Here is a 22,669-nt window from a genome sequence, read left to right as displayed (position 1 = left end):
GTATACTTCAGTGTGGAAGAATAGAACATGTCATCACTTTTTTTCTGTCTCAGTCTTATCTTTTCTCCCGGCAAGAATCATAGAAATCTGGAGACCTCTGCTGAATGCTTGATTGAAGAGCAGGCGTGTTTGGAACTCTGATACGAATGGGAACCACGATAAAATGGCTATGGGTGCAAAGAGTAGCAATCCCATTATGTATTCGTATGCTCTGGCTAGCTCCTTTATTGACTCCCAGAATCCTATGGCCTTGAACAATGGCCTGCAAACTTGCCCAATCTTGAAAAGACAAAGCAAAACGAAATATGATTTAGAAAGCGATGTAGTTCTTTTGTTATATGTACTCCCATCCCAGTTGATGTCTTTAATTGGATAGTTGTGTGATGAAAAATAAACAATCATGTAGTTTTTTCTGGAAAAGAGGAAAGATTAAAGGATTGTGAAAGTGATTTTTTTTTTCTCCCCAGGCATAAAAGTAAACACAAGGAAATAAAGTTATCAAACAGGGTGGGGGTGGGGGGGAAGAAACGTTTCAGCAAGTGCACAAAGTAGCTCTGCATGAACATGAGTAGGTTTTATTCATGCACTTAGGATTGCAATATGATGGTCAATTTGGAAAATACTGTAAAAGTAGGGGAGATGTTGAAAAAGTAAACCTATATTCAAGATTCAGCATATACTTTGTACTACCAAAAGTAGTTGAAGTTCAAACTTACCAGTAGAAGGGCCCACCCAGTAGGCAGAAAAGCAAGCATGCAAGCAAATAAATCTGATATGGTGAGACCGCATACTACAAACAAGACGGTCATGACTGACATGAAGCCAAGGAATAGGAGTGCTTTGAGAATCCTGAACATGAGCTGAAAGTCGGTACCAAATCTTCGTCTGCCCATTGATACCATCTAACAGCAACAGAAGAAACAAAAAGGCAAGTGCATTACAAATTAATATGCATAGCTCCTCAGCCGTATGTTGGGAAAAGGTTCATTCCCTCAGTACATGTGAGTTTCGTTTCCATACCTTCAGAACTAGAAGAGTGGTTACTAGAACTAGCCAAGAGAGTCCATACACCTACAAAAATGTGAAGGATATGGTAAATAAAGCAAATAGATGCCATACACCAAAAGAATTTGTAGACCAATAGGCAAAAATCATTATGGACAGTAAGTATACCAGAATATTCTTGCTGCGATGAGCTATATCAAGGTGGTAGACAATTCCATACTGGTAAATGAAGAAGCGAAGAACAAGGATAATCTCAAGAATTCTTCCCCTTATATTTGAGAATTTGAGGTGTTCTTGTTCTCCATCCCACCATGATTCCCAACTTCTATTGGGCTGGATGCCAATACCACCGCGATTTCCCATCCACCTTTTCCAATCTGTCCAATCATCTACTGTTTTCTGCCAGTCAAAACCGGATGGATTGAACACAAAAGGTGCAAACAACCAGGAGCCAACCAGGAACCACATAGAGATTGTGATGAACAAGTAAAGATTTGAACTGCGATATGAATGCCCATATACTTGATACAAGACCAATAGTATAACCAGCTCCAGTCCTTTCACAAAGTGACTTCGGGAGTACAGCCTGTAGTTCTCGGAAAACTTTTCATGAAACACAACAAATCCACGTCCGGTGGCTCGATATTTAGAACCTCCATGTAAGATTGTCCTGCCAAAATAGTGTACTTTTGTTCCAAGCTGGAATGTGAAGAATACAGAAGCCAGCTGCAGCTGCATGATGATAAAATCACCCAGAGCACTGCGGAACCCTTTTTCCAGGCCAATTTCCATAACCATTGGAAGAACCAATAACAACCCAAGCTGAAAGACGGACTGTGTAGCCAACGCCTGTTCAAGGGCCTTGCTTTGATGTATGGATGGATTCTCAAGAATCTCTCTTTCTAATCCACTCATAACCATGTATAAACGTCCATACAAGAACACATAAACAGTTAGCACAGTAATCTGAAAAAAGACAGCTTTGGATTAGTGACAATACATATCGAATTGATTTAGATCATTAAGTATATTTGAAAAAATAAAAATAAAGATTGTTTCAAAAACCTATCATTGTACAGTAATGGTTGGTGCAGAAACTCAAGTAGTAGGTATCATGAAGACGTGAACTATAAATCTATTGGAGCTCCTAAGAAACATTTAACAAGAAGACTAGTTTGATTAACATACCATGCTACTAAGATAGAATCCAACTGTTGTAAAGTAGAATGAAAGCATTCTAAAGAAGTCAAACCGGCGTCCAAGCCGGTAAACATCACGACTAAGTGTCTGCTCTCCATTTCCATTTGCAACCTTTGCCTCAAATGATGATATTTGATTCATTCCCACGTCACGCCCCTTGCCTACTTGAATATATTCATGATGTGTTATATATCCCCCACGGAGAGTTGAATTCATCCCTGAAGATTTCAACACAATTAGCCATCAGAATAGATTTCTAAGTCGATATATTCTGAAGAAACAAAGACTACCTGCAAATATATCCTCGCTTAAGTTAATTGTCTTTGAAGCCTTGCTAATGCCACCCCTTGTTATGTGGAAGATTCGGTCAAATATATCAGGATGACCATAATGAAAACGTACCCTGCAAAGTTAATATGAAACATTTAATAGATGCTCCAATGGTAGAAACAGAGAAATAAGCTTCCTCACCAAAGAATTATAGTTCCCATCACTTTTGGTTTTTGGCCTAACATCTTTATAATTTGACTAATCTAAAGTTGCTATTTAGCTTAGATTCATAAGAGAACACTTGGGGTGCAATTCAGTGGTACATTTGGATGCAACCAATTAGTTGGCAGCTCAAAACGCCTTGGGTCGGCTACCTGGGATGTTTACAGCCTATGAGTCTGTAATTTCCCCCTTGGTGGCATAAGGAGAACTCGGTGAGCACAGAAATGTTGAGGGATATCGGGTATAAAGTAAAATAATGAAACAATACCCACATAGATGACCCCAATAGGCTTTGAACCACTGATTGATCTCCTGGTTGAATCCAAGAGTCTTTACTACTCAACTAAACCCCTTGGTGTTAGCATTGGTTGTAGGGTTTTGAGTGTTAATTTAGATTTGGCCTAACATTTAGTGCTATTCATGTGTTTGGAACTAATGATGTGGGAAGCAGGCAAGGTAATAGAACTTCATTACTGCGTTACCCGTAAGATAATTAGGAACTTTTTCTGCTTCTGATGGTTAGCAACAGGGAATCATATTTTAGGGTTTCCATAAGCTAAAGTGTTTTTAAGGCATGTAGTTGGACATCAGGACACTAGACCGAGGTTAGAAGACAAGTGGCTAAGTTAAACAACTGTGTAATCTGTGCATACATTTCTGTTAAGCAGTAGAATGGAACAACCGAGATAACAGTAGTCGTATTTTCAAAAACAAACATGTGGTGGCACAATTATCAGATAAAATCACACGCTCTGAATACAAAAAAAAAATTGGCATATTGTAAAGTCAAATACGCTTCATATCTGCAAATGTTGATTCAACCTACCACCCACCTTTGTGGCCATGCTGAGGTAAAAAGAAAAAAATTTAGCACATAAAAACACAAGGTCCAATTTCCATAGGGATGACATCCAATGTAATGATTACAAGGATTAAATGTAAGAACAATTAAGGAGTGATTTAAAATAATTTAAGGCTTACCTCAATGGATATGCTAAAATTCGTTGGGAAATAGTGACAAAGCTAGTCTCTTGGTTGGACATGAACCATGCAAGTGATGAGACACTGTACGGTGGAGAAGAGAGAAAGTAGCATGTATAAATACACTTGCTGATTGTCTACACAACAGAATAATCATCGAGATAAGATGGGTGTGTGTTAAGCTGACCTTCCGGTAAAAATATGCTCCCTTAGACCCAATATTGTAGGTTCTCGCCGCCCAGAAGGAGACTTCAGGAATTCCTCCAATACATTTCTCATTTTGAAAGCCTCCTCAAAGTAATTATCCTGGAAAGAGAGAAAAGCACAGAAAAACACATTGAATCACTTTTTACTATTTCTTAAAAGGAGGCAGAAGGAGAACGGAAGTTACCTGATTCATGTCAATGGTCTGCAAGGCTTCTCCACGAGTAAATATAATGGCATGATTTTGATTTTCAGGTTTTCCTTCACCAATATCTGTTGGAGGTCCCGGAAGCTTGATCCGATATATTTCCTAGCAATATAGGCAATATTACAGGGATATTATAAGCAATCTCTAACAAGAGATGGGAAAAAAGAACTCATGGACAAGGATTGTTGTTGACAATCATGTCTTTGTAGTCTTTTATCCCAATGAAATAAAAAAGTCCATGACCTTGAAGGCAGAAGGACATACTCTACATACTCTTTCAATGTGTTTGTGTTTTTAAAATTACCATGCACCCCATCATCCCTTCCAGGGTTGGAGTGCTAGTGGGGTTTCAATCCCCTGACATCTTGCTTCCACGGAAAGAGATCAAACCAACTAGGTTGTCCCCTTGGAAACAGTGCATGCATGAATATCTCTAGAGTAGGTGGAAATTTAAAGCAAATGTCATTTGCAAAGTAGACTTAACTCAACTTTATGCTAAAACTCAGCTATATGCTAAAAGCAGCCTCTTAGTCACAATTTGCATTGGGGGAAAACTAACTGCAATTCCACTCTGCATACTTCACTCAATTAATCTTCCTGATTGAGGATTTTTTAATTTTTATTTTTCTCAATATCCAGTCAAAGCAAAAGGAGAATCCAGCAAACCAATTTTGGTATATAACATTTTGCAACGGGATAATTGCATTTCACATACTGAAGCTAAAGTGCTATATCTTGGCGGAGATGGTGTAATTCTATTTACAATGTAAAATCAAACTAAAGAAATGATAAGATAGAGGAATAAGCGGTGTAGAACCAACAGAGAGAAAAGGAAAGGGAGGAAAAACAGAGGAAATTGAGAGGTAAAACATTGTCTTCATTCAACATCAGTCAAGTCTGACTCAAAACTGAATATAAGCTGATGAATCTCAACCAATAACATAGGCCATACATAAGACACGAGAGAGGCACCTATAAACAATCAACAATCTTAACAGAAGAAAGTTACAGATTCAATTTATACCTCGTTACTAATGAATAATTACTTCACTAGATGGTTTTAAAAATTCTCTTAAAAGTAAATGCACAGTGCAAAATGACTGAAGTTATGAGATTAAACATCTAACTGAAAGCATCCATCTTTTTTCTCTTTTAATAAGGAAACTTGCTATTTTTTACTAAATATTACACAAAGGTAATCCAAATCCCTTCTCCCTGTGATGAGAATAGTATTCATTAAACAAAGCTAATCCAAATCCCTTCTTCCTGTGATGAGAAGAGTATTCAGACTCCAAACCTCTGGCACCATTCCAACAGATCATACAAGTTGAACTAACTAGTACCCACTGTAAGTATCCATCTAACATTAGGTGTTTATAAAATAAGTCTTCAAGCAAATGAATTCAAAATCAAACTAGCTATTGCTATTCGTACCTCATCATACTTATCACCTCCCTTCAAAAGCACGGAATAATGAAATTTCTGAGATTTTTCATTCACAGTTTCTTCCCTTTCATCTATGTAAGCAACACGCAGGGATGGGTACCTGTTCAGCATTAACATAAATCAAGGATTCCTTCAAAAGTTAAATAACATGGAGATAGTGTACTACATCAGCAACAAATTGAACTTACTTTATCATGAGATTTAGGATGTTATTGTAACAACTTCGATCTCTCAGATCATCCGATTTTTTCTGAGCACCATAGAGCTGACAAGAAACAACATATGTAAACTTCATATCGGCCAGAGCTTTCGCAGAAGCCCTCTCATCTCCCTGACTTGATTCCATGGCCCGATAGCTGCCAAAAAATGCTGCATGAAGAGTTTCATAATAATTTATTTCGACATGCCATGGTATCAACTTTGAACAATACTGAATTTGAACTATAGAAGATGGTAATGGGGAACAAGCTGTGACAGAAACCACAAACCATTGTCTCCTGCAGATTCCAGAAAGCATTGCAGTTCTAGAGCCTCCTTATAGTACATCATCCCTCTCACTGGCAGAAACATATAGATCTATTTAATGAAATAGCTATTTAAATCAATATACTACAAGATAAACTGCGAAGTTGTTTTCATACGGACCTGTTCTAGAAAGTGTCTGTGCTCTGTAAGATACCCAACGACGAGTAGCCTCGATCTTGTCATCCTCAGAATAATTAAGTTTTGGGTCATTTATGCGCTTTTGGAAATTTGTCCATTCATCTAATTTGCAGACAAACCTAGTTGTTTAGTAAGTTGTTGCCAATTGAAACAAAAACAATGCATACTGCAGCAGTGGATGTAGAACTCACCAGGATATATTTTCTGTAGGTAAAACAAAGTTGTTATCCCATCCTCATTTTCCTGATTAAGTTCGTCAATGGAGTAAAGAACATCTTCTTTAAAATAAGGCGTCAAAACACTGTACCATGGATCAAAAAACAAATTATGTCAAAATAGAACAAACAACTCCTAAAAGATTTTTTTTAAAAAAAAAAGAAAGAAAAAAGATAGAGAGACAGAACATAAACATCCACCTACTTTCTGACCCCTTCGTGATAATTGAAAGAGAAAGAGGCAACTCATTCATAATAAGTCTAATGGACCAAAAGGTGAAGCAAATTTCTAAAGCAACCATGTGAAACAAAGAGGCAACTCATTCATAATAAGTCTAATGGACCAAAAGGTGAAGCAAATTTCTAAAGCAACCATGTGAAACACAAGACCCTTTACTGGCAATCTAATTGCGGCACTGACGGTTCTCAAACAGAGTGTTCAGTATAACGGCATCATAAACATAATACAGAGGATTTTCCTTTCCAGTGAGATAAGCTTCAACATTTCAGTAAATCAGTGTTCAACAACGACTGACCTAAACGAGATCATGTCACGAACTTTTGGAGCGCTTGGCATATTCATAAATAAGGAATTTGCAAAGAAAGTGATACGACGGCGGGCATCCAAATTTGTTGGCACATTTATGGCAGATTCTTTGACAGTCAATAGCAAATAGAGCCTAACCACCTATAGAGAATGTAGAATGGAATAAGAATACAAGAACGCAACATAAAATTCTCAAGTGATAACTAAACCAAATAAATGATTACCAAGAGTACCTTTTCCCTCCAAGATTTATTCTGCGTAAGGGTGATATTTAGCCTTTCAAATCTCTGCTCTTTCTTGTCATTAGTCTGGATTTGCATGTGATATCTTTCAAGGATTCTATGGGATGAAATGGAAACCCATATCATAAACAACTCGTCAAGATTCATCAATCGTATAAGTACAAATAGGTTTTACATTCAAAGTTTGAATTGAATTCACCAGCACTTACTTATAGCCATTAACCATAATGTCCTGAAGGATGATTTCCATAATATCTTGGAGGACATTAATTATCTGAGACTTGTACACTTCTTCCGATTCATACTCAGATAGCTGTTAGCCAACCAACCAACCAACCAACTTGAGTACTCAGAACCGAAATCAAATCTAGGAATTCATTGATGAAGTGCTCAACAATAGGAAAAAAAGCGAAAAAAAGAAAATATAAAGGAAAAATATTACCAAGAGTTTTAGAAACTTCTCCAACTTCTCACTGAGTGAAGGCATCCCGCTCATGCGAAATTCATTCAAAAACTGGTGTTGATGAATGTTAATGTCTACATCATAACAAATCTGCCTCACAATACTGTTTCATAATAGAAAACAGGAAACCGACTATGAGATTTCTAATATCAGGAAACTTTCTTCTCTTTATCCACAAAAACATTGGAAATAATTGGAAATTTACTCTTACCTCCTATCAGTTTCATCTTCCAGAAGACCATAAATTATTTCCCGGAGTGTCTCATAACATTCAACGACTGCTGAAAGCATATACTCATCATTCTTTATCTTCCTAAATAAGTCAGCATCCTCTTTTTCTTTAAAATCCTTCGCCATGTCTAATGCAATTGGAATCTGTCATACATCCAACACAAGAAAATTAAAGTTAGAAATTAAGCATAGCATAGATTAACATGGGAAACCATTCAAAAAATTTACCTTGCTAGCAAGCAGAAAAGGTGGCCACTGGACAACACTGACATCTTCTGAAGAATAAGGCACCAGCAACAAGTCTCTATCACTAAACAACAATAAATCAAAGAAAATATTAAAGACATATAAATTATGTCTCCGATATAAGACAGCATTTTAATCAAAGATGCAGTCCTAACTCATTGCTGATCAGATCCTCCTCCCGCATAGATTCTATGAATTCATTCCACACATGAGAAAAATTTGCAATATTCCTTCGATGCGCTGACTCATCCTGTGATAGTTAATAATTACTTTAGTGAAAGACATGAAAGATGAAAGGCTCTAAAGTGGTATGTGCACAGTTTGATAAAAAATACTGAAAGTCATACTGATAGAGGTTCTGTTAGAGATGCACTTATGGGATTTCCATGATTTTCTTGGATCAGACTTAAACTAGTGTCTTATCTTTTTCTTAAAGCTTGTGTAACTAATGTTGAGACACACAGAGAAGAATATAGCATAATTCATCTACTTCCTACTACCTTTCAATTCTGATTTCTTGTCCCTTCCTTCAACTTCTTTCTCTTTCTTTTCTTTAATCATCCTACATCACTTACAGTGTGAAGGGTGGGATAGGATCGTAAATACTACCATTCCCTTTGGAAGCATCATGCAATAGATGCAGAGGGCATCTAACCAGATACATATCCCACGATAATGGGATTAGTTAGTGGGATTTCTAACCTCATCACAATTGGATAAAAAACAAGCAGAGGTAGAGATGGATTCCAATGACTTCCATTTGCCAGCATTAGAGTCTCTAGCAAGCATCGGTCGCTTTCTACAGCCACCAAAAGATCATCGGCCAATAAAATTCATATTTTCCTCTGTTATTTCAACTTTCATTTTTTCTGTTTCCTTGTTTTTCCTATTGTCATAATTTTCTGTATCTTTTTCCCCGTAATTAGATGTTATGTTACGTCCAGTATTATTTCCACCCAGCACCAAACACAGAATTGGAATGTTAATCTTATCCTATCCTATCTGATCAAGAAATCCCATGGAACTCCAATCTGAATGCAAAATCCAGCTTAGAGGGGAATAGTTTCTCAGCATTTCTTTTTGAAAGAAAATGTAGCTGCATATGGAAATTATTAATAAGTCAATTAGAATTAGCAGTACCATGTGTCTATCCTTTTTAGCTGCATCTGGTGGTGGCACAAGACGCCGACAAAAAGCTGTTGGCACAGATTCAAATCTCGAACGCAACATCCCAAGTGTCCGTATCTAAGAAATGAAAATGGTTTCATACAATAATATAAAGAAAAAGAAAAATCATGATAATCTAACTGATACAAGTGTTACTACAAGCAAGTAGTTTGATAGATACCGTTTTCCATATAAATCAAATGTAGGATTCCCAGATCAATACATGTCACTGAACAAATAGTGATCTTTTATTAACATGTTTCCGTTAATATTTCCCACAGTATGATAAAAACTGCCCACTAACCTCACCCAGATGGCTTAATGCTCCATGAATCCCACCAAAAAGAGTAGAAAATATGGAATACCATATTTGAGTATCCATAAAATAAACCTATATGCCAATAAAACAAGTCAAAATGAAATACGTTAAAGGGTAAAACTGTATTATATAAAACACATCATGAAGGAATAAAATTTGCTATTCCCAAATGTTCGTTTACAGTCCACTTACCAGGACAATTGGAGCCCATATTGCTATAACAACTCCAATATTGTGGGTTACTACAGAAATTTCCGATGAAAACATTATTCAGCCACATATAAAAGGTAAATCAGAACAACTAACAAAAAATAAAAGGAGAATAATTACCATTTGGAAAGAATTCATGCCACTCATAGTTATCGACATGCAACTTCATAATCAACTTCGAGGGTCCAACTAGTGGCAATATCTATGAAGAAAATATGTAAATTATTGCTTTATATTGACATGGGTGTGAGATAGTATTCATTAATTGAGTATTAATTATTTATGCACCAGAGACTCAGTTCACATGTTCTTCCCAATCAAAAGATATAGCTGCTGCACAAATGAAGCATAACAGCATATAGTTGCTGATAGGAATTAAATGAAGTTTAACAGTTTGTACTTAATTCTTCATATAAATATACAAACTCATATAGCATATATTCCGTTCTTTGACACCTTGACTGGCTAAAGATTGCATCATTTCGCAAACTCCAATTCTTTTATAAAGTTCTGGGTGGAAGAATATGCAAGAGACCATATCCTTGTATTTCAGGTTTATTTATTAGCAAGTGCTCAATATCATGTTGTAAGTATAGAGAAATAGACTCAAATGTGGATGCGCATAAAGTATTTCAATAAACGACTATTATTTGAAGGCAATGGCAAACTGACAAAAAACAAACCACCAGAACAATATGATGGCTTTCTGCTAATGTATATAGATGAAGATGGCAAGCAAATTTACCCATGAAAGAGAAAAACATAAGGTGAGGTTGCAGCAGGGCCCTTAAAGACCCTGGAAACAGACAAAGCTCTCTCTCTCTCTCCCCCTCTCATTTGACCCATAAATACGGGTCCAAGAATACAAGATTTATCCACATAACCATAAGACTTCAACTAAAAAGTATCAGATCAAACAAAAAAAATTCAGGTTGGGCTCCTTTCATGGTGAAGGGGGAAGTTCAAAGACCAGTGATTGACTGAAACAAAAGGTTAGAAATTAAGATGACACCATACATAATAATCACTGATAGAGGTCCATGCCAGATAAATATCATTATCATATAGATATTACTTATCAGCAGAGGTTAGAAGAGTTCTAAATGTCCAACCCCAATTTTCTTGAGATGACTAGCAAGCATACATATAAATAATTATTTAAATGAACTTTCAGATACATAAGCTTGTATGCACATGCAGAAAACATTATTTATATGCGTCGATAACTTCATGAATGCTATTCACTTTATTTTAAGCATATACCCAATGTGCTTGCACTAAATTCAGCAGTAAATTTGAACTGTAGAGGTATTAATTCAATTATCATGGATAAGAACAAATCACCTCCACATAATAGCTGAATGCTAGCTTGCAGATTAGCAACATGATCCAAAACAATGTATACCTGGGCACACGCAATTTACTCTGTTAATGGAGAAGAGGCACATCCAAATCATGGCATTAGACTTTAAATCCCCCAAAGTCCCAAATCCCAATAAAGATAAAGAAAAAAGGAAATGAAACCAAAAGCATCCTCTTATCTTACTTCAGAAGTTGGAACATCCCCTCGTGCAAGCCTCTTCCAACATACAGTTTCGGCTGCAAGATAATACAATAGACAAAAAGAACACTTATTCAATTTAGAAAAGAAATTCAAAAGGCAAGAAAGAGAAATAAGAACAAGAACAGTAGTGAAAGGTAACGGTTCTGGATATTCCTACCTGAGCCCACCACATAAAAGGTGTGACAACATGTGAGTTTGACCGCTCCATAATTCTCCGAAGTTGCGGAAGAAAAAATAGAAGAGCAGCCAATATGTTGGGTATCAAATAAATTGCAACAGCATAATTATATAGAGATCCCTGGTTCTGCCAATTTTCAGTCAAGTTGCTGAAGAATTTCACTACTCCAGTCGGATTCTGCACAGAACTGGCATAACAAATTGGCAGAATCACTGCCCACGCAGCTGCGACTGCAAATTTCAGAAGGTACCTTAGTATTTGGGTAATTTTCAAGCTCCACCAAGCATTGAAGCTGAGGACTATATCCAATGCAGCTGCAGGAAAATGAGTAGGAAAGTAAGAAATCTTGGACTAAATTTGTATCAATCTACAACATGCTGTTGATAACAGGATATATCTGCAGAACTTTAGCTGTTGCACTGTAACATAATCAAGCTTCAAAATTGCTAAAAGCAGAGATATAATACAGCTAAGTTTCATTCTTGTATGATTACAAGCAGGCAACAAGGACTAATTATTGAGATGGAGAAACAAATTCCAACTTTTAATCTCATATCAACAATACCTTGCAGTAAATTAAGAAAAGCTTGAGTAATGAAAATGGTCAATACACTTCTGAACACATCCTCATCAAAAAGTGCAGCTGGTGATCCATCAGGGGTCCATGCAACAATTACCATAGCCTAAAAGACATAAATTGAGAATCACAATCAAATTTTGCAAAAATGGTAAAATAATTATCACATTCTCAAACAGCTATGCCACCTGGAAAGCCATTATAAAGAATATCCACATTCGGTCAAAGCTTCTATAAAGGTGCCAAAATGTGCGAGCTTCAACAAAATTAGTCTTAGGCTTGCTCTTTCCAGCAGGTACTCGGTTAGGCGTCTGTAAGCAAACTTATGAACCTTAAATACTAAAAAACTTAATAATAAATAAAGAAACATAATACCCGTACAAGGAATTCTTTGCAATAATCTAGGTGACAAATATATCAAACCAATTTAGAGAAAGAAAAGCAGAAAATGTTAATTTGCTACATTTTTTATTCTATAGATCTACTACATATAATGATGCTCAATTTGATAGTACGAATTTCAAAATCTGAATTACAGTTTCTCAAAAATAAAATAAAATAAATAACAATAAAGAATTTCAAAATCCGAATTGCCTAACCAGTGTTACAAGTACTTTTCTCTCCGTGTAAATTATAGTGAGCCAAAACCAACAGCTAAAACTTCAACACACTATCATTTTTCAGTTTCAAACAAATGAAAACCAAGTGTGCAAGAGGGTTTATGCCATTTAAGAATAATATTGCAACATTTAGCCCTTAATTTTTATAAACACAATCAATATGATCTTGAGAAATTGTAACCTTTTTTCTTGATAATGGCTTCCTTATTCTCGTCCTTTTTTGTTACAATTTAAAATAATTCCATTGAGAAAGGAAGATAGGTAATGCAGGTTGAAATATTCTTTTAATCCAAATATTATTTACCCAACCATTTTGAGTACCTTTCGATCAACTTAATAATTACATAACATTTTTGTGGGTATCAACAAAACATTGTCAAATGCATTTAAGACATATGGTTCCTAGTGTCACACTATATCACCAACCAATGATCAAACTTATCTCTTACTCAGGGAATCAAAAGATAAATAAACGAACTTTATATTTATGATTCTTGGTAATCATTAACCAACAATACTCCTTCTACAGGAAACACAATACTCTGATTATAATAGTAAAAGATGATCAATAAACTTGCATTTAAAAATAGAAAAAAATAATTAAAAAGAGCGCAAGAGAGGAATGAACCTCATGTGCAGGCGATACCACATCTGAATGAACAGAAAATTCTTCTTTGAGGCCCGTTGGCCACTTTAGACTTAAACACTTCTTGGACCTGAAAACAATTGTTGGGGTTTTGTGGCGTTTCAGATAATAATTGTCTGATGAAGTAAGAACAAGAAGTTACTACCAGAAAACTCACCAAAAGTATTCATTTAAATCATCATAGTTTCTCCACCTTGAATGGCTTGCCTTTCCCCCATTGTTTCTCTTGGCTTCCTTTTTCCACCAAATATAATCAATATTCATGTACAAAGCCTGTAAGTGTTGAAAAAGACAATATGTGCAATACAGCAAAACAATAATTACCTTGCGCAACACCTGGTAGATGGGGGTTATAACAGTCCGCAGAAATGTTTCTTCATCAGGTGCAGCCGTTTGACTACCATGGTATGTGTCTCCAGTGACAGGACGTACATTGCCAAACAAAATTCCATAAACGTATTCTGCCATCTTAGATAATCAGGAAACAAAATGCAGATTATTTTCAGTGACGCAGAAGATGTAAGACATTAAAAGGAAAGAGACTGACAGTGTAGAAAACTGATATCATATTAACCATGAGCCACACAGTAAAATTGCCAAATAACTGTTTTTTTGCACATGCAAAAAAATGTTAAAAAAACTCTGTGGAATTAACATCCTAGATCCCCAGTCCCAATGGTATATTTTAACCTAGCATAGTTTGTCCCAATATTATATTTTAACCCAACATATTTTATCACTCATTATAATTGAATAAGAGTGCTTATGCTATCATTGAGTTTTACCATATCATCCATTATGGATCTTCCTATCGTGTAAAATTTAATGAGACATTTGTTCAAGAAAAACCATTAGTGATGATTTGAAAAAAAAAAAAATCATATTAAAATTGGTATCAGAAACAATATCAGCATATAGATGTCTATGAGTGGGTTCTAAATTACTGCTGCATTTTCTCTGTCATATAGTTTTGGGAAATTCAATCTAGAAATATGACTAATGACTGGTAGGAAAATATGACCAGATGTGATAGGCAGTTCAGGTCGCTCAGATTACAGTGAGAAATAGCCAGTCGCTAAACTCAGGCATGCTTCTCAAGACTGCCGCCTCTTACCCCAGGATTGACAGGATAAACACATGAAAGAGACATCTAATTCTAGGGTCCTTTTTAAATTGAGAAGACCGCATATTTCTGCCCAACCTTTCTTCAATAAAATTCAAAAATATGCAGACTAATGAGTAAGTACTTTATAATTTTCTTTCAGGAGATTGATGAAGAGATGAGCTAGAGTAAGAAAAGACAAAACCTTAAAAGAATAATTGATAAACAAGTAAAAAACCTTCATCTTCAGTTAATTGAAGGTACACAGTTACACAAGTCTAAAGTACAAAGAAATTCCACCCTCCAAGAAATTATACTACAAGTCATAAAGAAACTAGCTCCGGTCTACAGATAGAGAATACTTAAATCATCAATCGTATTTAGTGACAGTAAACTTACTTTATGGAAGATGTAGCAAATGCATTCAGGCATAAACCGAATATTTGAAGCTTCACCCCAGATAAGAAGATAAAGCCCAATGTAGATAAGCTGTATCTGTTGTTTGTCAGAACCTGGGGGAGTCCTGCAAGGTGAAAATAATCCTCTCACTAAATGCGAAATCTAAGGATCATCTTATTGTACACAGTATGATACAGTGTGCAAAATATTTACTAATCCATGGTTTAAGCTATTAACCTTGGAAGGCAACATGATAAAGTGTGCAAAATATTTACTGATCCATGGTTCAAGCTATTAATCTTGGAAGGCAACATGATAACTTACCTAGTATTTTGTTCACAACGCAAGTAATTACACCATGACCAATAGTTCTTGAAGATTTTATCCATCAACTTTGGTACAGTGCTGCCTCTTAGCTGAAGCTTTTGTCAATTTTTGACATATGATGAAATAAGGAATATAATTGAGACATGTGTTAAGCATATTAACAGAATCTAGGACATCAGAAAGCATTATGTGGGCCAGCTGAATGATATTTACCTCGGTGTAATCTGCAAGATCCCTTTTCCGTACATCCATATTGGCCAGAAGCAGTATTAGGTGCTCCCTCTGATTCGCTACATTTCCTTTCTTCAAATTCCATTAAGATGCGTGAAAAGAAGGTTTCAGATAGAATGATGCTTTCCTCAACAGAAATTCATCCAATTTATAAGATACACATGTAATTCATAGACAACATTGGACATATAGATTGAACCAGGATGATAAGTAATCACAAGCTGGAGCTATCAAGGTATACCTTTACAAATCTAAGGGTGTTTTAGATTAAGAATAAGATAAAATATGGTGTTTTAGATTAAGAATAAGATAAAATATAAGGGAATATGATTAAAACTTTAACCATAAAGTGCCCATTATTTCAGTTATCTTAAGTCAATTATTTATAAACTACAGACCAAGGCATATGTTAACCATAGAACTAAAGCAAGGAGGATAATAAATCTATGCAGCTAGAGAATATGTAATCGTCGAAACCCGCAAACTTAAAGTAAGATGGATTATTAGAGAAGTTCAACATTTTTTTTCTTTTCTTTTGATAAGAAACTCTAAATTGTATCAAGTATGAAGAATCAAAACATAGAGTGGGCCAGCTGTCCACTAAGAGAGTGAAAATTTAAACCTTTTAGAGAAGTTCAACTGAAGTATTACATAATTCTAAAATTCTCATGAAGTAGAAGAAAATGATTAATATTCAGTCACAAGTCCAGTTACACTTCATGGATAGGATGGATCAGAGGAACAAAGAATTTACAAGATACCAAATGAATAAATTCACCAAAAGTAGACTGAGGATGTATCAGAGTCAGTTAATTATGATTTACTCGTGGTTATGTCCAACATTGACTGGAATCCTTCAACACAGAAGAAAGACTCTATTCAAGTGGTATTAAAGAAAAAGAGAACAAAGCAGATTAAGGAATACGTGCCTAGAAGCATTGGAAGAGAAAAGAATGTTTAGTTCTACACAGGCTACAAGCAATACCACTTTATTAAGAAATAATATGGGGAAAAGATTCATACAAGAAATACTAACGAATCCAGAGATGAGGTTTAGAAAATTGAATCTCTATTACTCAACTGGTAAAATTGGCACCTCTGTCCTAGTTACTAAGTTAGATGCAGTGGGTTGGGCGAAGAAATGCCCAGATTGCATTCAGAGCTGACTCTTCTCTTTTAATTATAATTGAAGTATGAGGTTTAACATCAATTTTTGATATGATATAGTGGAATCTTATAGAGTGGATCAAGAACAGAGTTAAACTAAAGCCGCAGCATGTGACGTGTGGATAGAAAAATAAAAGGGAAATATGGGATTCTAGGAATAAGTTACCTGAAAACCAAAAACAGAAGAAAGCCAATCAAGTATGTCCAATTTGTTCCTCTCCTCAGGCAAGTCATGAGGAGCATTGGTGGTTACACTGGGCATGGAAAGGTTTTGCACATTACGCAGTGCACGAAGTGCAGCTTTGATCTATTCCCACAGCCATAAAGACAATTGAGTAAAGATAAAACAAATGAGCATATGAAAAACAAAGATGACAAATACTTCAGATAGGCAACCTCAGGAAGTTCCATGATTGCTGCTTTGGCCCCGACAGCATTTAATGGAAGAATGTTATAATGTTCATATTGTTCTCTTTTCCTCTGAACATCTTCAGCATACCTGTGGGTCTGCAAGGACAAATCAGTTGCGAATTAACCTTTTCAGCATTTTCCAGATGCAAAGATAAAATTTAAAACTTTATGTCTTGAAACTGATATTATACAAATCAAACCTGATCGTCAACTTTTTCTGGAGGTACCACTGTTTTCAGCACATCATACAGAACTGATGCAATTTGCAAAATCTTAGCCATCTCCTCCCTTCAACAGGAAGCAAAACCAGAAAAGAACAAGACAATGAATATTGTGCTTAGCTGAAGTGGGCATGTCAGCAATTTAAAATCAAGCCTTACGGTTTTTTTGCATATTGGCCTTCTTTAATTTTTCCATTATAGAAATTCTGATAATACGCCATGATTTCTTTTGGATCATTTCTTGCAAGCCGAGGTTTTGTTTCTTCTTCCTCCTGGAACAAATAGAAATTTAGGACGTGACAAATCTTTCATTTTGGATTCTTGACATGTCATTGGATTTTAGTCTTGACATCAGTTTTGAAAGCCAATAAGTATTGAAAAATAAATAAATAAATAAGAGAAAGAAAGAAATAAAAAAAGAAAGCTAGTAAGATGTATCAAAAATACTTGGCCAACGAATCCCTGTGCATAGATTAGACAATGAATAAGATAACCATCAATATACATTGCAATTGGAGATTACAGTCTCTGTGAATTTTATCTATGAACTCCTAAGATGCCTATTCAGTGGTGACACCAGCTTTCAAGTCTTTCTTAAAAGATGATAAAGATAAATACATATCAAAAGGAACAATTATTCTAAATAGTAGTACGCAAGATTACAAAGAATTATTAACATTAGGCGAGTGTAAGTTTAGAAGTCCCTGGCTGTGGATATTAACTACAGAATTCAAGTCTTGAAAGAGGTCATTTCATATAAAAGGCTGAAAGGGTAAGACCTCATTTTTACATCCCCTCTGGGACCTATTTTGGCAAGATGAGGATGAGGTAATGAGCCTTTGGGCCAAACTTCCAAATTGTAACCCAATTAACACCTATATTCAAAATTTTCAGCAAACCAAACCATTGGAAAAGTTACTAAAGGTGGTCTAACTCCTAGACTGCTGTACATACCAAACAATGAGAGAAATCATTTAGACGATTAAGACGTGTTAGAGAAACCGCTTGACCAAAAGCCTAAGCTCATAGGTAAGGGCCCAACATTAGTATTTCAGACAAATTGTAACAGTCTTCCTCGCCTAAAAACATGGACTAAGAACAGAAACCAAAAGTGAGCTAGGAAATTGAAGAAATAGATGAGAGAGTCTGCATGTAGGGGAAAGCAAACTTAAGACCTTGGCACTGATATTATATTATAGAAACTGCTTGACCCAAAAGTTTATGCTCATAGGCTAAGGATAGAATTTAAGACAAGTCTTAAAAACAAAAAATTTCAAACAAGGACTATACTTCAATGGAAAAATGAAGGAAAAAGGAAAAAATTAACAATTATAAAGACCAGCAACAACTATTAGGTCTACCTTCTCGAGTTTATGCAAAAGATAGGTCTTAAACTGCCGGACACCACGTCCACTTGATGATGGATCCATCCTATGAGCCTTCTCAAATGCATGGAAGCGACCTGGTTGAAAAAAAAAAAATAAAAAAAAAAATATATATATATATATATATACTGAGGTCACAATCAAGGTAAATTTCAACCACAGAAGCACGATGAAAGTACCTCTGTCATAGACAATTCATGGTAACTATCAAAATTTAGCCAAGGGGAAAAACACACACACACACACACACAATTATAAATAATCAAATAAAACAATAACCAAAAGGCACTTACTAAACTAATGTAGCATGCGGCCAAGAAAAAAAAAAAAGAAAATAGATATTGCATCTTAAGCAACAACATTAGTTTGAGAGGAAAAATTTTGTAAACATTTCTTTTTCTAGAAAAAGTGATTTTCTATTTCTTAGAACAGTATATGCCCACTTTCTCATGAAAACAATATATATTTATACTGGTACGTGGAACATAAAACCAAGTACTGGTGCAAAGCCATTCAGTTATGACACTTATTTAGTTTTTTCTTTTATCTTCTTTTCTTTTTGTTAAATAATAAACGAAAGGAATTTTGATTGTAACAAGTACATATGCAAAATAATATTTAGAACTACAAAGAAAGAGATATTTAAGATAAGCCCTTACATTGATTTGAGATGAGAGTTGAATAATTAAAAAGGATACACATAAAAAAAAAATTACAAGCAAAAGTTTGGATGCCCTTTCTTCTACAAAATCCACTGTCAACCTGCTCCATCATCAAGGATTATAACGTTCATGTCCAAATAAACAACGAAAATTTTTTAGACAGACCTCTTATGAAAGGGTATACTCCAACTCTTAAAAAACTAATTCAAACCATACCAGGAAAGGCCAAGATATTATATCTATTCCTAACTATATTCAATGAAGCACTATCTGAAGTATTTGGGATGAAACATATGATATATCAATTTGGCAATAAAAGCCAAAGCATGAGAGCAAAGAATTAGAAAGTGGTCCATAAGAAAATGGAAAATCCATAACATTTATGAGAAAACAACAAAAGCTGAAGAAATGCTGAAGATCATTCCTAATCATTCCTAAGGCAACCATCGGAAAGAACATTGGCTAAAGGACTGCATAGATTCCAGAACTGGCAACCATGATATATTGCTTTTGTTGGCTCCCAGTAGTTTATTCACAAGAGGGAAACATTTCTTGTTCACACAAACATTGAAAGATAAATTAAAGAGCTTAAAACAAGAGAGGAAACCCTCCAAAAAGCATTATATTCATGTGTTCAATTAATGCCTTGAAATTATGGAGGTATGACTCAAATTTGAGTTGTTTTGCATTCTTAATCTGGAGCATCAAAAGCCATCTCATGAACTCGTGATATAGAAAAAGATTTCACCAACAGTCCATGAGATATATTCTTGGGCCACTTAGGTAATTGATAGACATATAACACTGGACTTAGAACCTAAAGTTCATCTAGAAATGCTGAGGACAAGGAAAACAGCAAAGGCTATCACAGCCCCAGGAGGCAAGCTGTTACCTTTTGAGATTTACATGACAGATCAATAAGCTCTACCTCCTAAAGCTTTTTTCTTCAATTTAGAGCCAGCATCATACATTCATACATGTCCGAAAGCTTAAAATGCATCTACTGATCAAAAGTTTTACTCTCATGCACTAGTATGCTGAGCACTCATCTTCGTTTTCCAAATTAAATAAGAAATGCAGCCGGGGAAGGCATGTGATGCACCACTTTTGTCATTCATTTGTCACACCAACACAATTTTACATAGTTCACATCACTGTTCAAGTATGCACCATAATGCAAACCTTAATTGTTTTCCGATATAGATTCCTAATTTTCACCCACCTCTCAAACATAGAACAATTTCATTTACCACAGGCTGACCTTCGAACCTAACAAATTGAAAGCACATCGTTTCAAAAACAAATTCGAGAATTTAAGCATACCTAGGACACTGTGTACACGAACACATTGCCGTTCTTTGAGCCAAAAAAAAAAAAAAAGATCAAATTGTAATAGATTCTCTGTTCAACATGTGCTCTAAACACCCACTAATTTACTTAGCAGCTAAGATACATTACACACTTTCACAAACAATAAGCAAGCAACCAATAACATCACATTAACAAACCCAATTAAAAAATAAAAATAAAATAAAATAAAGAGAGATAAAATCACGAAAGAAGAAGAAGAAGAACTAACAGAGATAAGCGACTCTTGGATTGTCCTTCTCGATTTCATTAGCGACACGAAGAATGGGAGCAATGGCAGCCAAAGACGAAGGCACGAGCTCACTGTCAATGGCGGGGCCGTCTTCGTTCTGCACGTCCACGAACATGGTTTGGGCTCGACTCATCTTCGTCGACTGCGTCCGCGGTGGTGGGCCCCCAGCTTTCTTAGTCCCACTCGAACTCGCCATAACGGCACCGTTTCTTCTTCGAACCACTCACTACTACTACAATTACGTGAACCACTCGTTTCACTCTCTCCTTCTTCTTCGTCTTGTTGTTGTTTTGAGTTGGGTTTGTGAAGACACAACATAAATTTTTCCTTTTTTTAATCTTTGGGGGTATTTGTATTGAAAGAGAAAGGGAAATGCTTTGGGTATTAAGTGGGGCAAAGTGGTTGTCTCCATGAGCAAGAAAAGAATTTACATGCATGAATATGGTACAATCTTTTTAATAAATAGAATTAAAAAGCCTCCAAGTTAAGGAATTGATTGATTGAGGAGAACGCTTTTGCTTTTGGTAAAGAAAATACGGAAGTGAACTGAAGGGAGGGGATGACTCTGCTTTTGATGACGCTTCTTGAGCTTTTGATTCTGCTTTTTCATGGTGCAACTGCTTTTGTGCATTTTGTTTTGTCTTGTTTTGCTTTTGTCAGTGGAAGCTGAGATCGGAAGCGGGAACTGGTGCATACAATCTTCGTGCTGACACGTGTACGAGGAAAATAATTAAAATAAATCCTCTGTCCATCAATGTGACTGTAGCATCTTTCATGTTCGGTATCTATAGTTTACTGTTGGTAGTTTGTGACATTATAGGTTAATGGTGAAACATAGTAGTTTGTAAATTTTGTTTGCAAGTAATAGGATATGGTTATTAATAGAGTTGTATTTATGTTTCTTTTTAATGATAATTTTTAATAAGAGATTTTTTTTTACTTTATTAAAATAAGAGATAAATTAAAAAGACACGAAAAAAAAATATGATTCATTATATTAATATAATATCAATTTTCGTTGTGGTTAGATTTTTACATTGTCACATGTTTTACTGCCATCTTTGTGGTCAGTATACGCTTGGGTCAAATTAGATCTGATTTGGGTCTGGCTTGATGTTAGTCTATAAACTTGCCAGTATGAGAGTTCTGAGAGCAAGGTGAACGAGTGTCTCCAAACATTGGACTAGTAATAAATTCTTAGACAGTTTTAAATTTAAAGTTTTTCTTTCAAAATACTATAAATTACAAATGAACTTGTTCATGGTACAAGTAGCTATTTAAAGTAGACATATTCTGCATATTTATGATCGTATGGAGCAATGCCCTAGCAGTCCCGTCCCCTAAACGATTATGCTTGTATTTGACATGACACTAACAGAAACCATTACAAGTGCGTATGCAGAACATAGATTTCTGGAGAAGTAAGGGTTCCAAAATGAATATTTTGGATCAAAATGAGTGAACAAAGTTCGAGGAATAATTTGTCAAGACAAGAAAACAAAAGTTTCCGAGGAATCCGTGTCGCCCAAGAAACTCGACTTTGTTTGTGCCTTTTCTTTGATGTCAGGGATTCCAAAATCAGAATCTGAGTTCAGAGGCCCGCGGGAGCTTCTTTTGTAAATAATTCAGGATTTTTGGTCGTGATATCCAAGTATGAAACTTTTACAACCAAGCATAACGTAAAACGTAAAGATAATGATTTGAAATGTAAAGCGTATAACATAAACACAAGGACATAAC

General features: G+C 35.5%; 1 protein-coding gene across 3 annotated transcripts; it reads right to left on the bottom strand.

The window, feature by feature from the left end:
* Window positions 1-13: 13 nt before the first annotated feature.
* On the bottom strand, window positions 14-21,548 carry LOC18043891 (callose synthase 7). Of its 3 annotated transcripts, none has more exons than XM_024185362.1 (42): window positions 20,909-21,548; window positions 18,644-18,744; window positions 17,442-17,554; window positions 17,262-17,349; window positions 17,047-17,157; window positions 16,817-16,957; window positions 15,466-15,555; window positions 15,250-15,347; window positions 14,926-15,049; window positions 13,749-13,892; window positions 13,582-13,658; window positions 13,407-13,494; window positions 12,347-12,469; window positions 12,147-12,264; window positions 11,561-11,895; window positions 11,386-11,438; window positions 11,184-11,244; window positions 9,960-10,041; window positions 9,822-9,871; window positions 9,615-9,701; window positions 9,284-9,388; window positions 8,299-8,393; window positions 8,126-8,207; window positions 7,878-8,041; window positions 7,646-7,769; window positions 7,413-7,516; window positions 7,195-7,300; window positions 6,951-7,102; window positions 6,391-6,500; window positions 6,182-6,301; window positions 6,025-6,093; window positions 5,725-5,905; window positions 5,525-5,636; window positions 4,070-4,192; window positions 3,866-3,984; window positions 3,679-3,762; window positions 2,496-2,608; window positions 2,194-2,423; window positions 1,174-1,971; window positions 1,021-1,071; window positions 717-902; window positions 14-279 (listed from the first exon to the last, which is right to left on the bottom strand). In XM_024185362.1, the coding sequence occupies exons 1-42, from the start codon at window positions 21,123-21,125 to the stop codon at window positions 34-36; spliced, it is 5,775 nt and encodes a 1,924-aa protein (XP_024041130.1). In that variant the 5' UTR covers window positions 21,126-21,548; the 3' UTR covers window positions 14-33. The 3 variants fall into 3 exon arrangements, with proteins under 3 accessions (XP_024041130.1, XP_006437154.1, XP_024041131.1); XM_006437091.2 differs by having other exon boundaries at window positions 15,250-15,341; XM_024185363.1 differs by lacking the exon at window positions 12,347-12,469.
* Window positions 21,549-22,669: the final 1,121 nt, after the last annotated feature.

This window comes from Citrus clementina, unplaced genomic scaffold (genome assembly GCF_000493195.1).
Source record: "Citrus clementina cultivar Clemenules unplaced genomic scaffold, Citrus_clementina_v1.0 scaffold_4, whole genome shotgun sequence".
NCBI classification, from domain to species: domain Eukaryota; kingdom Viridiplantae; phylum Streptophyta; class Magnoliopsida; order Sapindales; family Rutaceae; genus Citrus; species Citrus x clementina.
The sequence above is the reverse complement of the archived record's forward strand: the minus strand, read 5'-3'. Positions and strand labels throughout refer to the sequence as shown.

Bases quoted from the DNA above. Each gene is read 5' to 3' on its own strand.
- LOC18043891 (XM_024185362.1), bottom strand. From the start codon at position 21,125: ATGGCGAGTTCGAGTGGGACTAAGAAAGCTGGGGGCCCACCACCGCGG. The intron at 17,555-18,643 runs GTAGACCTAATA...TATTTGTTCCAG, and splicing joins TTTTGCATAAACTCGAGAAG to GAGGAAGAAGAAACAAAACC. The intron at 7,517-7,645 runs GTAATATTTTTC...GTTGGCTAACAG, and splicing joins AGAAGTTTCTAAAACTCTTG to CTATCTGAGTATGAATCGGA.